Raw genomic sequence first — 17,834 nt, 5'->3', positions numbered from 1 at the left:
CAAATACGAAAAATCATTTAAGTATCGACCTGCACTTCGGATCCCTTCCAACAAGTTTCATTAAAATCGGGTCAAAAGTTTTCCCTCTGACAGACAAACAACCCAGAAACACAAGCTGCTTGGTGGATGTGAATATATATATATATATATATATATATATATATATATATATATATATATATATATATATATATATATATATATATATATGTGTGAGGAGAGAGGGTGCACTTATATGTTGAGCAACACGTTCTCTAAACTAAATTACTAAATAAGCAGTTTGTGTTGTCACTTTGTTGATCCGTCTATCCGCACCGACTTCTTACATTTTAGCAGAAAGGGAAGATTTCCCTTTTTCTCCTCACACTCGCCGAGAGACGATACATGTCTTTGGAAATAAACCATTACCCACAATCCAGCATGTTCTCAGCAGCTCTCTCTGTCTTTTCCTAAAACTGAAGGGATCCACAGACGAGCTGCTTCAACTTTCTGTTTCCTGGTCGGAGGACATTTGTACTCCAGACGTGGAGGATAGGAGGTTTGTGAATCCTTGATTAAAGATGACTTGCACAGTAGCTTTACTGGACGTGTTATGACAGCAGAGGTTTTCTTAGTCTACTGACAGATCCGGCCTGCGGTCAGACCTCTGAAGTGTAAAACACTCCAGCTGGTCATCGTCCCTTTCACTCGGCTTCGAAGCTGTCAGGCTGTGTTTCTGCCCTGAACTCCGTCTGTAAGGCAGAGCTTGCTCTCACCTCTTTCACTTGGACTGACAGACTCCAGCAAATGGTCATAACTCTAAATACTGATAGATCCTCTTGGCTTTAAAACACTTCCTGTAACGCTAAGAACATACAACAAATAATATTAGATATAAAGACCACATCCCAGCAGCCTCTCTGGCATCAAGTCTGAACAGCTTCAAGATGGATCGCCATCAAATTTATTTATATAGCAATAATATTACAATATCACAAATTACACATTTGTCTCAGTGTGCTTTACAGACTGTACAGCATACGACACCCTCTGTCCTTAGACCCTTGTCCTTACACCGTCTGTCCTTAGACCCTCTGTCCTTAGACCCTCTGTCCTTAGACCCTCGCATCGCACAAGGAAAAACTTCCTAAAAGAAACCTCATAAAGGGGGAAACATGGAAGAAACCTCAAGGAGAGACTGAGGAGGGATCCCTCTCCCAGGACGGACAGACGTGCAATAGATGTCGTGTGTACAGGATAAACAACATAGTACAAATACAACATTTGACAGAAATGATGTTGTGTTGAAAAAAAGAGAAAGTTTGGATGAATCCAGGAAAATGTCAATAAGGCTTCCCGGTGTCCAGCAGGACCAGGGCAGCAGGCGCAGCCATGATTCATGATCCTGACGTAAACTTTATCAGATGGCAACCTGCCACATGAGACACAGAAACTCCGGGGATGATGCCCCAGATGATGAGTTAGTAACATACATTTACATAAATGCATACAGATAGAGAGGGAGAAGAAGAGAGGGAGAGGAGGAGAGAGGAAGAGAAGGAGAGCAGGGAGGTGTCCCCCGGCAGTCTAAGCCCATAGCAGCATAACTAGGGGCTGATCCAGGGCAAACCTGAGCCAGCCCTAACTATAAGCTTTATCAAAAAGGAAAGTCTTTAGCCGACTCTTAAATGTGGAGAGTGTGTCTGCCTCCCGAACACAAACTGGAAGCTGGTTCCACTGGAGTCTTATGTTTGCAACGTTACGTAGATGAAAGAAGGCAGTCCTTGAGATTTGTTTTATGTGGGAGTTAAACGACAGATCTTGATTTAAAGATGACGCCAAGATTCCTTACAGTGGTGCTGGAGGCCAAATTAATGCCATCCAGAGCTTCTATGTCATTAGAAAATGCACTTCGGAGGCGTTTAGGGCCAAGTATAATAACTTCAGTTTTGTCTGTGTTTAACATCAAAAGGTTGCAGGACATCCAAGTTTTTACGTCCTTAAGGTTTGAAGTTTAGCCAATTGATTGCCACCAGATTGCCATGAAATGTTGTACAGACATTCGTGTTTCACGTTGGATGAATCCCAGTGACTTTGGTGATCCCTGAACTTTCTCTCTTATGTTGAATATTTCAAATATGTTTCATAAAACGATCCAACTTCCATCAACTTCCAATCACGCTTGCAGAAACGTACAACACCTCATGATTAACGCTGTCAATGGTTTGGTTGAAAAACGAAAAAGGTTACGGACGTAACGTCATGTGACTCAATTGTAATCTGCTAATTTAAACAAAGTGAAGTGAAACTAAATTCCAATATAGTTGGATTATCAGGCTTGTAAAACTTCCTGCCGCGCCTTTTCCCCAAAACAGACCAAGCATATCTGCAGGAAGTGTCGAGTATCTGCGAGCTGATTTCTTTAAACTTCTCGTATGTGGAAGAAATGTTTGTGTAAAGAGCCAAACCACACTGGCATGGTGCCCCCCCCCCCCCCCCACCCAATACGGTCCTTTTTTTTAAAATACCAGCCCAGACTGTCCACAGATTAACCTGCCACACCCTTCAGTCTGAGCGGTGGGTATTACCCCCCCACACCCTCCTCAGACTCTCGTCCCCCTGGCATCAGCAGAGGGGCAGGGATTCAGGGCTGTGTTGGTGAAGTGAGGGGGGGAGGGTTGTCACACATTCTGGCACGGGCACCAGTTCTCACCCCCACAGCCTGTGGACGTCCCGGCTCTCCCAGGGCTCCGCTAATCCTCTTATTCAGCGTCCGGCTGGAGGCTGCGGGCTCCCACAGACCGGAGCGCAGAGCCGGCCACTCTCCGCTGAATAAACACACTGACACAGTTGTGGTCTTTTTCTCCCCGTACAGACGCTGAGCAAGAGTTCTCCATAGAATCTATTCTACTCATTCAATCTTTTCCAGTAGAACATAAGCATGTTACCCCCCCCCCCCCCTGCTTTCTGTCCTCAACCTGAATCACACCCCCCCCCTCTCTTCTCCTCCTCAATCTCCCTCCCATCTTCACTTCCTTCTCTCCATTTGTCTTAAATCAGCGTCTCTCTCTTCTTGCTCCTGATTTTGCTTCTTTTAAGGGAGCGCTTGTTTTATTCATCCAATAATTCTTGATCATGACAGCGGTCACAGAAATCTAAAGGTCAACAAACACTACGATGTGCAGGTAACCCCCGGCCCACGGACCAGCACTGGGCCGCCTTGAAATGAGAAAAGATGGTTTTATTAGTCAAAAATGGACGGATTTGTAATTTAAAGTAGGTCATCAGTTATTAAATCATAAAACATGTGCATTTATCCTTTGATTATACATTCATGGAAACCCAAATTGTTTAATGTTGTATAAATAAATATTATGAAATAAATAAATACAGAGAAAATTGAGGATGTAGCCCAGAAATTGCAGAAACATTTTTTTTTAACTCAATTAAATATAAGAAATATATATAAATAAATAAATATAAGAAATATATAAATAAATAAATGCATAAATGTGTAAATAAAAATAAATAAATAAATCAAACTAGGTCATCAGCACAAGACGTAACCAGTCATTCGTGATCATGCTAACATTCACTAATTAGCAAAAACAAGTACAACTGATGGGGGGTGCCATTTTGGAGGTCATAAACTAAAGTATTTGAAAAATTTAGCTTTGACTTGATGGCACGAGATGAAAATTCATAGGATCACCAAAGTTATTCTAATTCATCCTGCAATCCATCCAATACTTAAGTTAAGATATTTCTCTCAAAGCTATATATGAACCTGCTGCTGGTGCTAGAGGGAAAGTCAGAGGATCATCAAACTCCTGAGGATTCATCCTCTGTGGAGCAGCAACGTCTGCACCAACTTTCATCCTAATCCATCCGACAGTTGTTGAGATATTTCAGCGTGCACCAAAGTGGTGCAGTGACATTGCGATCGACAGCCACCAACCTGCACCAGCTGGTTGGTATTAAGGTTGTTCGTCATTATTAACGATCTGTCGTTACATTTAGTGGTTGTAATGGACACTGCAGCTTCTCTGGGAATCTTTTATTGTGCAGTTTTAACATTTCCTGTTCGACACAGGTACTTTGTGACGGACGCAGCCGGTGTTTCCTTTGTACTTATTGTCACAAAAGGTCTCCAACCCAACTCATGTGTCGGGTGTTGTCACGCCGCCGCCGTGATGTGTAACTGAAGCCTGTTTGATGTTTGAAGGTCAGACAAGTCGCGTTTGTCCTGCAGCACAGAGCGTCAGACACACGGAGGGAGTCACTTCTTACTAAAACATCATGAAGCAAGTGTCCCGGTAGCTCAATCGGTAGCACAGGTGTCTCATGTACAAAGGTCCTTACTGAGTCCTTGCCCACAGCGGCCACTGGTTCGAGTCAGACCTGTGGCGTTTGCTGTATGTCGTTCCCTCTCTCTCCCCGCCTTTCACAATCTGCACTGTTCTATCATAAAGGCATGAAAAGCCCAAAAATAAAACTTCATGAAACAGTCCCTGAAGTGACATCGAGAGTTTAATTCTGACCCGTGTTTACATCGAACTTCTGCATTTTCTACATAATATCTGCCACATAACAATATACTGAAGTCGGACTTACAACGAAACATCTAAAAGTGAAAAGTACAAAAAGTCAAATCCAAAAAGATGTAGTTTATAAACTACATCAACTATACAAACATGTACAATAAAGGGGAAATAACTTTATTAGTTTCATGACTTGAGACAAAACTTAGAGATATTAACTGTCCCATGATGAAGATAATACTCCTAAACTAAACTAATTATAATTCCAACATGCCATTTGAGTGCATATAAATGCCTTTTTTGTTTTGTTTAACGTATATTTGATTTGATATCGAGAAGATAATCGTTTCTCTGAGCTACAGACGTCTTCACAACGTTGGAGCTTCTGCTGTGCAGCATCGATAAAACCTCACAGGAGAACTCACTGTATGTTACTTCTGGTTGGGTTTGGGTTTTACGTGCAGGACCACGCCATGGATCTGACACAATAATCGTGTCGTAGCATCTGATATCGTGACAGACCTGTTTTAGATGAAACTAAACTGAATTATCGGATTAATTCAGCCCCTAAATGTCTCTTACATCACATATAAACGGGTTTTAACGGGGTTGGCTGCAGGGCCTCTCCAGGCCTCGCTGGGTTCATCATCGGAGCGTTCACATTTGCTTCACGGACGACAGCCGGAGCGTGGAGGAGAAACCAGATCTTTGACCATAATCTTGTTGATACAAAACTCTGGAACTACACCTGACTGAAACACACACACACACACACACACACACACACACACACACACACACACACACACACACACACAGAGGCTGTAATAGACGCTTGCTGACGTTCAGGGAGCAGACAGGTGTTTCATGTCAGAGCTCCTGCTCTGTTTACACTGTCTGCTTTCCATTTGCACCTCTAACAGAGACGGAGCTCACGGCTTCCTGTCTGTCCTGACCCACCTGACGGCTCCGAGGTCACAGGAGGAGAAAGTCTTTTTGTCTCAACAACTACTTTATGGATTTGCATGAAGTTCTGTGCAGACATCTTCCCCAGAGGGTGAATCTTTGGAGATCTTATGACTTTCCCTTGGAGCCAAAATGAGGTTAACATTTGTGGTTTTGAGTAAAATGTAACTTTTTTGAGCCGTAACATTGTAACATTTATTCATGTTCCCCTCAGACTTTAACTTCACTCGAGCACCATCATCATTTCACAATTTCAATCCAAGTCAAATCCTTTGTTTTATGAACAAACACCCGCAAAACTACAGACGGTCCCGTCAGCCTCAGCTCTACTTGTGTTTCGTGCTAATTAGTCCACGAAAAAACTAAAGCCGACAGCAGTTTGGGCTTTGAATTCATTTACAGGAAGCAATTGTGAAACGGCACAAGACGACACATGCAGTGAGAGTTATTACAAATCAGAAGAAGAAGAGACGCCTTAAACAATCATCACAACTTCAGATTCTAACTGTTCACCTTTAGTATTTCTCTCTGTTTCATATGCATCCAAGCCTTAAAGGATGTTGTCTCCAAGCGTTGGACAGACAGGAGAGGAAGACCTCCATCCTGAGGCGATAACGATGTTAGAAACATCCTCACCGCATAAAAGCTGCTTCTAGTTACTTGAACTTCTCCCCTCTGAACCTTTGGACTGGAGGTCGTGACCCTGCCACAGTCTGAGTGTTGGAGGTCGGTGATTAAGTGAACGCAGCAGAGTGAATAACGGCACCAGAGCGAGGAGGCCGCAAAGAAACATCAGGACAAGAAAAACGATGTCACTTTCTTCCTGATTGTTTCTTTATTGCTGCCTTTTGAAGGAAACGAGCTGCAGCCGGTCGTAGCACAGCTGGAATGCGTTGCAGTAAATCACATTCATTTTCTATGTATGGTCATGCAATGAATCATGGGAAAGCGGCAGGGAGCGAGTTTCTGCCTCATCAGGAGGTTTAGTTCCACTTTGCTGCTCTGACAATCTTTTATTCCTCAAACACTTTCAGTTTAAAGTTTAAAACTATGTTTGTACGTTTCAGCCCTCTTTAGATTTCGGGATTTAACCTTCTACACTAAAATAAAAAAGGATGACGGGACCATCTTTATTCTCTTCATAGAAAACATTCTGTATATTAAGTCTTTGAGTCTCACAGTCAGATCTAGTGTAACTCCCAGAAATATGACGCACGCACGTCTTCTCCGTCTCTAGCGAGTCACAAGTGGCTGCATTACTCTTTGTACTACAGCGGCTTGAATCCCAAAATAAACAGAATTTAAAGGAGGCTGAAAAAACCACATCATGATACCGATTTGTAAAAAGTCTGAATGAATTCTTTGTCAGCTCTGTCTGCGAGACGGCAAGTGAATGGAGTTTGGCTCGATCAGGGATAGGCTAACATCGTAGCTGCTCCATCGTTCAGGAGCCGCTGTGGAGCTTTGGATCAAATCACGATGTTATCTGATCTTCAGCGTTTAATGGTTAGAATATCAGGATTGTTTTGTTTGTTTTGGCACCACATCAATGCACATGCAGTTCAACACAATATCAACTGCTTTATTTGTAGATTTATTCTCCATACCGGCCATATTTCCTTATTTCTTAATGGTAAAAAAAGACTTTTATCGTCTTTATTTGAACTACGTAGAAAGTCCTTCCATCTGCTCCATTAGCAGAGTAAAATCCACCCTGCAGGAAGTTTTAAAGCCCAATCTGATCCAAACTTTCAAAGTGATTGTGATCTCCTCTTTCCTCATAAACACGTAATCTAATGCAGCTACTCTGCTCTCAAAGCAGTCAGATTACTGGCAGCCTGCCTACAAAGCACCTGCTTTACATGAGGACTTCCTGCGCGAAGGTCTTCATACTGAACCGAAGGTGCTGCCCTTGCAGGCGACCTCTTCCCTCTACAGACTGTCAAACATGTAATCCTGGATTAGATCTCAGAGGGAATAAACAACGCCCAGCGGGAGACCTCATCTCCTAATTTACTGCAAACTAATACTGAACCGACCACAACGGGTCACAAAATGTAATTTGGAGAGAAGGCACCAAACACTCGATGCATGTTGGTCCATGTGAAGGATTCATGATACTTGAGTTATGTTATGATGACGTGAAAGAATCTTTATACAGGATTCAAACGAACCGATGATTTCTGTGTATTCAGAGTTTGTTCGTAGCTTTCAGATTTCAGAACCCGGCTGCAGGGATTTGCTCCCGTTCAGCCACAAGAGCGTCAGTGAGGTCCAACGCTGGTGTCGGTGCAGTCATGTTGAAACAGGAAAGAGATGAACACAAACGTTTACCTTGTGAGACTGACTGTGTCTTCATGGCTAAATGTGCTCCGGGAGACGTTTTCAGTACTTCCTGTTTAAGGACACATTCTGTCACTGCGATGACTGTCAGGCAAGAAGCAGTCACAACATGGAGTTGAGATTAAAGTGAGGATGAGTGTGGTTCAGGTTTAAAGTTGGACTTTGTATGAAATTTGCTTTCCTATGATATTGAAGAAAGCAGTCTGATTAGTACAATATTATTATTATTAGTATTATTAGTATTATTATTATAATAATAATAATAATAATACGTATTATTATAATCATTATAATAATATGTATTATTATAATAATAATAATAATAATAATAATACATATTATTATTATAATAATAATACGTATTATTATTATTATAATAATTATTATAATAATAATAATACTAATAATACTAATAATAATAATAATAATAATAATACGTATTATTATTATTATAATAATTATTATAATAATAATAATAATTATCATTATAATTATTGATAGCAAATATTTTTTAAAGCTCATAGCTGATGTTATTTTTCTTTCAGGATTCTTTAGTGCTGCTAACATGTAAACTAACATGCTTTAGTTATATAACACATTATAGTTTTAAATCCGGTTTATAAATCGGTGTGTTGTAATTCGGTTTCGGACTATGCGGAAGAAAATTGTTTACGTAAAGTTAAATGCATCAATCTGGTGCACTCTGAGATTTTTAAATTAAGTGGTTCAAGCCCGCGCACCCGTTGAGAAGTGTACACATATTTTCGGTGGCGGGAAACACTGACTCACAATGTTCCTGAGAAATCAAACCTTTCTCAGGACAAAAAGACACAAGGTGTCTTGGTTTTGCATCGATGTTTTGATGGCGGATGACTTTTACAATCCAGAGCCTCAACGGTGCCATCTGTTAGAACTTAAGCCGCTCAGTTATTGGGCAGGACCCTCAAGCGTTACGGCGTCTGAGGCGGACGCTCTGCATGTGCATGTTTTCCCCTTTTGGAGGAATTTCCATCAATGAATTCCCAACATATTTCTCAATATTGTGACCGCTTGTAAACACACACCTCACCGCGTCACTTTATTTCCTCTCCGTGTCATGTGACCTCTGCTCTTTGTTTCTCCGTCGGGCCCGCGGCGCTCTGTTATGGTAATGAGGTGTCGTTCTCTAACGGCCCCCGAGGGCGTCGACTCCACTTCATTAATGTGACAGATGCCTGGACAGCCGCTCGGGTTAATGATGTCGCCTCCTGACATCACACCGTGCGGGATCTCATTAAACACATCACCGACAGTCGGAGGGAACCTGCAGGAGTTAGATGAGGCAGCTGCATGCTGGGAAAAAGGCATCCGTCTCTTAGTTTGTGCAGAAAAATGGTCGTAGTGTCTGAGTTTCTGCATATTTCTTACTATAGTTTGTCTGTTTGAGCAGAAATGTCCAAGCCTACGTGGTGTGACAGGTTGGTAAATACTTAACCCACCCCTCTGTGGTGCACACCGGTGACTCATGGGTTAAGGCGCCGACCATGAACTACAGCATCCCTGGTTCAGCACGGATCTTTCTTACATGTCATCTCTCTCTCTCCCCTCATTTCCTTCCTCCAAGCAACTCCCTACTGAAGGCAGAAAATACCCAAAAAAGGCAAAATGTCAGCTGTGAAAAGTTCTGTAACAAATGCAAAATGTGTATTTGACCAAGACCCTTGTTCTCGTTCACCTGGATGTTTGCCTGAGCTGGAAACACCTGAACCTAGCTGCAGCGTGCACGATCTATCTTCTTTGCGATCAGGACAACAGTCTGAAGAATGCAATGTTAAGTTCTTGTTAGTGCTGCTGCTGTACTGGATTTCATTATAGTGAAAGGTTTTAGTAATAGTGGAGCTTTATGGGTTCTACTTGCAGCCCAATGTGACCCAGTATTGGCCCGTTTTCTCCCCCAAATGCTAGTTAATCACTCGCCCACGTGGACATGTTGATATCAGAGTTGGAGAAGTGGATAGATATGAAATGACTAAAGGGAGGGTTAACAGCTGGGATTTGAAAAGACGAAGGTGGTTTATAGAAAGCAAACCAAATATAAACTCAACATGACAAACAAGGTGACTTTTAAAGTTACAGTTGTAAGTACGGATCCTCTGCAGCGCCGTGTTAGTGATAGTTCAAAGGATGTGTTTCTAGTTGTGTTTGGCAGCTGCTCACTGCGACCTCAGTGGTGACTTAAATCACAGTGGTAATAACACACCAACAGCTAAACCATAAAACCCGTTAAGGTCCAACCCACTGATGAATGTTGATGAATGTTGTACACACAGACGATATCCAGAATAACAGATAATGCGTCATTAATACTCTTTTAAATCTCCATCTCTCGTCTCTGTCTTGCAGCCGGAGGATATGCGTACAGGAATCAACGCAAGTTCTCAGAAGACATCGACTGGTCGTACGCAGGTGAGTCACACAGGAGCAGCTTATGTAGAGAACATGTAAACGGTTCACTTCACTGCTAACACTGTAAATCTGGAATAATACCCTGAGTCAGCAGGTTTGTGTGTGTTCTCTGTGTTCTGAGTGACGCTTTCATTATTCAGTAACACAAATCTCACAAACATCTGGATTTGAATGAAGGAAATGTATCTCCATGCTAAGTACAGAGCAGAGACCAAAGAGCTTAATGTTCTCTGGATCTCTGAACAGAGGTTTGCAGCCTTTTATTTTTAACTGTTAGAAGAGTTTTTATCAGCCAAATGAAAGCAAGTATGAGAAATCTGGTGGATGTAAAATTTAAAACAACTTATTTTGAAATGTTCTCTTCTGTAAAGCAGAGCTTTGCTTTAGACGTAGTTTGATTTCCATACACAGCGAGCAGAACCAATAAAATCAATAAAATATTTATTAAATTAATAAAAATATTTATTAAATTAATAAAAATATTTATTAAATTAATAAAATATTTATTAAATTAATAAAGAAATTCTTTAATCAAAATTAAAAAAATACATTAATAAAAAAAATAATGTATCAATAAAATTATTTTTAAATCAATACAATTATTTTTAAATCAATGAAACATTTTTTGAATAAATAATAAAGAAATTAAATCAATAATATACATTAAAACATTTTTATTTTTCAATCATTATGTTTATTATGTGTCAAATTATTGATGTATTTTGTAATTATCCACGATGTACGTGAAGCGCTACATTATCCTTCACATGTTAGCGCTTCCCAACAGACTGCGGACCGGAGATAATCTTTGTTTTCTCAGGATATAATGTAGTTAAAAGTAAAAGTCCTGCATTGAAAATTTGCCTTAAGTAAAAGTAAAAAAGTAATCGACAGCTCCTGGTCACATTCTTCACATTACCTTAACATGAATAGATATTCACAGGACATCAAAATCACTCGTTTAATCACTTCCTGCAGTTATTGCTTCACTGTTTGGGTTAATAATACAATTCATCAGCTGTTCTGCGCTGTTATTGTTATGCATCTGATATAATATGAAATTTCCATAAAACATGTCACTTAGTCAGCGGTCTTCATTTTACTCAATGATCGAGAAGGGGTCGAGGATACTCTTTATTTTCATCAAGATTTATTTTATTAATTTTCAGCCTCCTGTTATTAATGAATGAAATGAATGAACACATTAAGCTTTAACAGAGATATTCAGACTGTTTGGAGGGTTTCTGCTGCTCCGTCACTTAACTCTTCAAAACTCCTTGAAAGTGCCTTAAAGCAGTGAGCTGAACCCCTGAACCTGTATAACTATAATGTCTCATCGCAAAATATAATTCAGGAGAACGATGCAGAATCACATGAATCTAATTTTAACCCACTTTAATCTTATTTTAGGATTTGCATGTGAATATAAACAAACACACACACACACACACACACACACACACACACACACACACACACACAGTTTATTTGATCTCTCTGGATCAGAAGAAGCATTTTCCCTGAAGAGAGCTCGTAGTAAACACTAGAGATTTAATAAAAGAGCTTGTTTGTCATTTGTCTTCTGGGATCACAGACAGGTTGTGGTTTGTGACCTTTCACGATAAGTAGCTTGTCCAAACATAGGCTGTCAGATAACTATATATATATATATATATTACTATATATATATATATATATATATATTACTATATATATATATATATATAGTTATATATATATTACTATTTCTTCTCCTGTTGAGTCCCTTTACAATGTAAATATATGTTAAATGTGAAGGAGTTGAGATGTTTCCTCTCTGAGGATCATTTGGCTCTTTTTAAGACTTTTAGCTCCAATAATAATAATAATTCATGCAAACAGCGACATGTTGTGCTGATATGATTCATATCATGAGTTTCCAGCTGCGTAAATTAAATGTTGTGTTCTTTCATCTGTATTCATGTTGTTAGAATATTGCTTTGGATTAAACCGTTTTACAGAAAAGGATGTTTTCCGATTCCTTGGACTTCCTCCGTGACTATCGATTCCTCTTAACGATGCTTCCCAGTACAGTCGCACATGTGCACGTGATGTCATACGGATGGTGTATCATGTGTCAATTTGTTTTGGACTGGAGCCAAAGCGGAGAGAAAGAAATGCTCAAATGCTGCTAAGAAACCGGCATGTACTTTTTTTCCACCCGACAACTCATCAGGAATTGATAAAGAATCGAATCGATAAGAGGAATCGATAATGGAATCAGTATCGATAAAATCTAAATTCACTTGACAGCTCCAGGAAGACTTCAGAAGACCCAGCTGTCACATTGTTTTTCAATCTTTTCTGCTAATGAACCCACCCTGTGGTTTAAAGTCAGTGTGTGTGTGTGTGTGTGTGTGTTCTCTATTGACATGCTAATGTCCGTCCTGACCCAGAAGCCTGTCTGACCTGGTTCGAGCTCTAAACTGCCAATCAGAGCGAGGACAGAAGAGCCATGTGACCACTCACATACCTGTTCACAGACACCAGCTGCCTCAAACAACACGACTACTCAATTATCAGTAAAGCTGCAAACATCTGCAACATTACTGAGACAGTTCATCCCGCTGAACATCTGGTTTGTTAGGTGTTAGGAGGTGCATTTAATAACTTGTGACTTTCATTCATGTTACCAGTCTGAGAAATGCTCTTTCACAGCCACATGAGAAAACAGAATATAGAATAATATATCAAACAGGCATGAAAGCCGTTACAGGCATGTGGAGGATGATTATCGCTCTCATGATCTTTGTTATCATAACCTATAATCTAGACATCCTAAACTTTTACTGTAACGTGGTGGGAAAAAGGTTTGTACTCGTTGTACAGGTTTGGAGAAGCTAATGATAATAATCCTGATGACGGGTGGAGCTGCACCGTGTAGCTGCACGTCGGTGTAGCGGGTTGTAAATCTGCAGTGATCACGTGGAGGCTGAGCGATGGATTCAAACTGAAAACCGTTTATCTTTGAGAAACGGCGAATGGTGAACTTTGACTTAAACGTCTTGCTTGACTTCCAAAAAATAAAACAAGTCGTCTAAATAGATCTAGAAATCGTTTGGAAACCGTGACATACTGTTAAAAATACATTAGTGGTATCAGCTGGTGTAGCGTTAGAGAAAGAGCCTGTTTAGCTCCAAATTAGGGCTTTTTAGGGCGATTTTAGTTTTAGTCATTTTGTTGTGCATTTTCTCGATTCTTTGTGGAAAGAACTTCGATTAGTCGACAAAATCGTAAAAGTGTTAACGACTCAGCATTTCTTTGATCAAGGACAGCCCTAATTTAAATCGGTATTTAGCTAATGTTAGAAAAACATTTTGGTTTGCGTTAAAATACTTCCTTTGTTCACTCCCAACTTGTCAAAGATGGCCGCCCGGTCAGCATGAGGAAGAGGTCGGGATGGGTCGGTAAATCCACGCAAACCTTTTAACCCCGGAGAACGCTGTTCGTGTCCCATGTGAAACCAAACGACTGGCATACGTAAATGAATTTATAGGCTCCTTTAAAGACGCTTCAATAATCCCTCGAAGGGATTTTGTTGTTTTTTACACATTACAAACATACTATAGGCCTGAATACACACACAGGACCTACACACACCTCGGCAGTGCCCAGGAGTTGAACTGGCACCAGCCACTACCAGCCGTGTGGGGACTTGAACCGGCGACCCTCCGGTTACCAAGTTTAACTTCTGTATGTAACTCATTTTAACCCAACCTTGACGTGTTCCTGAACCTGTAGGATAGTGGTTAGCTGCTAAACTGTTATATATTAATACAACTAAACTGATACAGACAAAAACCAAGATGGATCCTGTGAACTGGGACGTAACATGTAGAAATATATGTAAATAAGAGCCAAAAACCTGAGCTCCTCCCCACGACTTCTGTGCAGTATAAAGACTTCACTCTTACCGGATTACAGAAAGGTTGAATGTGATACAGGCAGTTAAAAAACACGACTAAACCGATCATGTTGGTCCGTTATTGAAGACTTTTCATTTAGGTGGTAGAAGTCACACGGCTTTTAGTCTCATCTCCTAAATCTTACTCTTTAAAGACTTTACTGTCCACTGAGAGGAGACAGTAACTCTGAGCAGATGTGAGCAAATCCACACCAAGTCCTGCGACACACAGCAGCTGGATGTACGAGCAGGATCTCACATGCGGCCGAGATTCATTTAGCAATAAAAGGGAAACTAAAAGCTTGAGGTTGTAGATCAGTCTGACGTGAATATGAGCCGCTGGATTAAATCTGTTTGGTTCAGTTTGAGGTGCACACACACACACACACACACACACACACACACACACACACACACACACACACACACACACACACACACACACACACTGAATGAATGAATTAACTCGTCTGTATTTATGCCATCCGTCATGTTCTTTGTGTTGTAAGGAAAGAGGAAACCTGAGTCTGAACTCTGCGCTGCAGTTGGACGCTGCAGGCTGTGTTTGAGAAAAGTCCACTTGAGCATTGAAAGATCTGAGACTTTGACCGAATGAGAGCGGCATGAGAGAAACACACGAGCCGGTATTAAAGGCAGAGTGCAGCACAACAGCTGGAGGTGATTAGCTTGTTAGCTCACAGTTAGCGCTCACAGCTCACCTGTAAGTGGTCGAGGAGAGACGTCTGTACGAGAACATCAACACCTGTTGTGCACATTTAATATATTTATAGTTTAGTTTATCTATATATATATATATTTTTTTTTGTATATTATATATATTATATTATATATGTTATATATATATATATATATATATATATATATATATATATAACATATATATAATATACAAAAAAAAAAAATATATATATATATATTTTTTTTTTTTTCTTTTTTCAGTATATTATATATATTATATTATATATGTTATATATATATATATATATATATATACATATATATATATATAATGCATATATATATATTATATATATATATATATTATATATATATATATATATATATATATATATATATATATATATATATATTATATTTACACAATCTGAAAGGACCAACTGTCTCTCGGTCATTTGTTTCCAAATGCACACACATATATTAGCAGTATATATAAACCCATACAAGAGGTTTTGCGTGAGCAGTTTCAGTATTAAATCTTTCCCCAGTTGGATGTTCAGATGTTTGTTTAACACTGAATATTTAGAGGAACTAATTATCTTTTTCAGCTTTGGAGTGTGTGATGATGGCTATTTAAAAAACATCCATATTTCATACATTTTGTGTTTCCTCCATGCTCGTGAAAACAGAATACATAATTATACTTGACAAACGTACAACTTGACAGGTCAGCGAATGTTGGGGGTTGAGGGTCACGGAGGGTGGAGAAACTCATGACTATGCACTAAAGCTTCAGAGGGAACTGTTTTGGCAGCTAGTGTGCAAGAAATGAAAGAACCATACTGATGTTTGTGCACATGTGACGACAACCTCAAAACCATCAAATCACATGGACTTGAAATGTGCTTCAGATATTAATTATCAAAGTTGTTCTTCGTTCAAGTGCTTCTAGGAAACTCTGACATGTGAAATCTCTGTTTCTAGGTTTGAGGTCTTTTCTCTGAAGCCAAACTCCTGATGTTTCCCAGCAGCTCCTGGTCGGTACAACTACAGCTTCCTCTCAACACTTGTTTTCTGTCGTCCCTCCAGGAACCTTAAATCAGAACAACTGGGCCAAGAAGTTTCCATCCTGCAGTAACGCCAAGCAGTCTCCCATCAACATCGAGGAGAACCTGGCTCAGGTGAAGCTGCAGTACCAGAAGCTGAGGTTTGACGGCTGGGAGAGCCTGACGACCGACAGGTCCACCATCAAGAACGATGGCAAGACGGGTACGAACGCACACAGTGCACGAGTAATAATACATGCATTGTGTAGTAACCAACCAACATGGATATCTTCATTCATAAAAAATGCTATAACAGTATAACAACAATGTTAAGTTATAATAATAATAATAATAATAATAATAATAATAATAATAATAATAATAATAATAATAATAAATTGAATTGATATAGCACTTTGTATGAAGTCATACGGACTCAAAGTTCATTTGAAAAGATAGAATTAGTTTGTGTCACTGTATTCCTTCGCCTTCCGGAACAATATCTTGTAACCCTTTATTAGAAAGTGCTGGAAAAGGTATTGCATATTGTTTATTACACAAAGCGGCAGATTATTACAATATGTGGCTGTTATTGCATGTGTTACATAATGTGTTGCCACAAACCTCCAGATGTTTGTCGGCTGAATCTTCAGCTCCTCTCGGCTTCACAGAGCGTTTCAGCTCGTTGTTTATCTGTCTCGATCTTCACCGCTTCGATCTCAACGCTGTGATAACTTAGTTTTAAAGAAACATCTGTAGAAAGCCACAAAACTCGAGCTGCTCAACAGCAAACAGCCGACTTTAGAGACTCGCTGGTGAACACAGTGGAGCAGATGCAGATATTTCCCCTTTAGGGGCTGGAGGAGACCAAAACCAGAGATACAAGAGAGAGAATGAGTGACATTCATCAGGTGGACACAAACACAAAGACCATAACTAATCGTGATGTTCATCTGTCACTGCTGGGCCGCTGCTGCCTACAACTTTATATGGTGATTATATAAGTTTTGTGTGTTCAGCTTTCGTTCCTTTCTCTGAATGCAGCTTCAACAGTGCATCACGTTTAGCTTTTTATTGCAGAGTCCTCCAGGTATGCCGTTGTTTACCCTCTTTCTTTTTGTAGAGAAGATTCTTTTTTGTATTTTAACATCAAACTTTTAGGATGAAATCTCTATTTGCATAAATGTTGCACATCATACAATAGTCATTGTAGCATGATTTATAAACCATCTAAAGATGATTTTTTATTAAGTGACTGTCGGTTTAAAAAAGGTTTTCTTATTTCCTTTGTCCCATCTTTAGTCCGTCTCCCCTCCCGTCCGTCTGAGAGACACTGAGCGATGGGGCCTTTTCTTATACAGCGGTGTCCTATTGTAAAGGATACAGTTACCTATTCCTCATTTGACAGGATTGAGAGCCTTTTATATATTTTCTCCCACTAAGTGGTGTGACACACAATAACCTACAGTGTGCATTCAAGGTAATTGTTAAGTGAAATTGTAGACAAGAGAGGGATCCTGCCTCGCCTTTCGAAAAAAGCTCCTAACAGACGAGTCCAGTGCTTCTTAGCAACGGGACTCTCAGCGAAATAAGAAGCACTCTGTTGTAGTTGTTGTTCGGCCGCCAGCTGCACCAAAAGGCTTTTATTAGTGGAGATGTTTGGTGCACAATCTGAGCACGATTCAGGCCGACAGTACTTAAACCTGTTTTTATCAGCCCACAAATGGGCCCCGGCGTAGGTTCAAGGCGCAGACTGCCCTCCACACACACTCTTTCAAAGCTCAGGAGGAAACTCGCTCACAAATGGAAGATTTGAGTTTTAGAAAAAGAGGTGACGGTTGCAGCTCATGGGTCCGTTCATGCCTTTTGAAA

At 40.0% G+C, this 17,834-nt stretch overlaps 1 protein-coding gene across 5 annotated transcripts in view; it reads left to right on the top strand.

The window, feature by feature from the left end:
* ptprz1a (protein tyrosine phosphatase receptor type Z1a) overlaps positions 1–17,834 on the top strand; it is an 89,250-nt gene that overhangs the window by 17,320 nt on the left and 54,096 nt on the right. For all 5 annotated transcript variants that reach the window (XM_029433019.1, XM_029433018.1, XM_029433020.1 and 2 more), the window contains exons 2-3: positions 10,212–10,274; positions 16,006–16,185. In XM_029433019.1, the coding sequence (XP_029288879.1) occupies positions 10,212–10,274; positions 16,006–16,185 (243 nt within the window). The remainder of the gene's footprint in view (positions 1–10,211; positions 10,275–16,005; positions 16,186–17,834) is intronic.

This window comes from Cottoperca gobio, chromosome 6, assembly GCF_900634415.1.
Source record: "Cottoperca gobio chromosome 6, fCotGob3.1, whole genome shotgun sequence".
Lineage (NCBI taxonomy): Eukaryota > Metazoa > Chordata > Actinopteri > Perciformes > Bovichtidae > Cottoperca > Cottoperca gobio.
The sequence above is the reverse complement of the archived record's forward strand: the minus strand, read 5'-3'. Positions and strand labels throughout refer to the sequence as shown.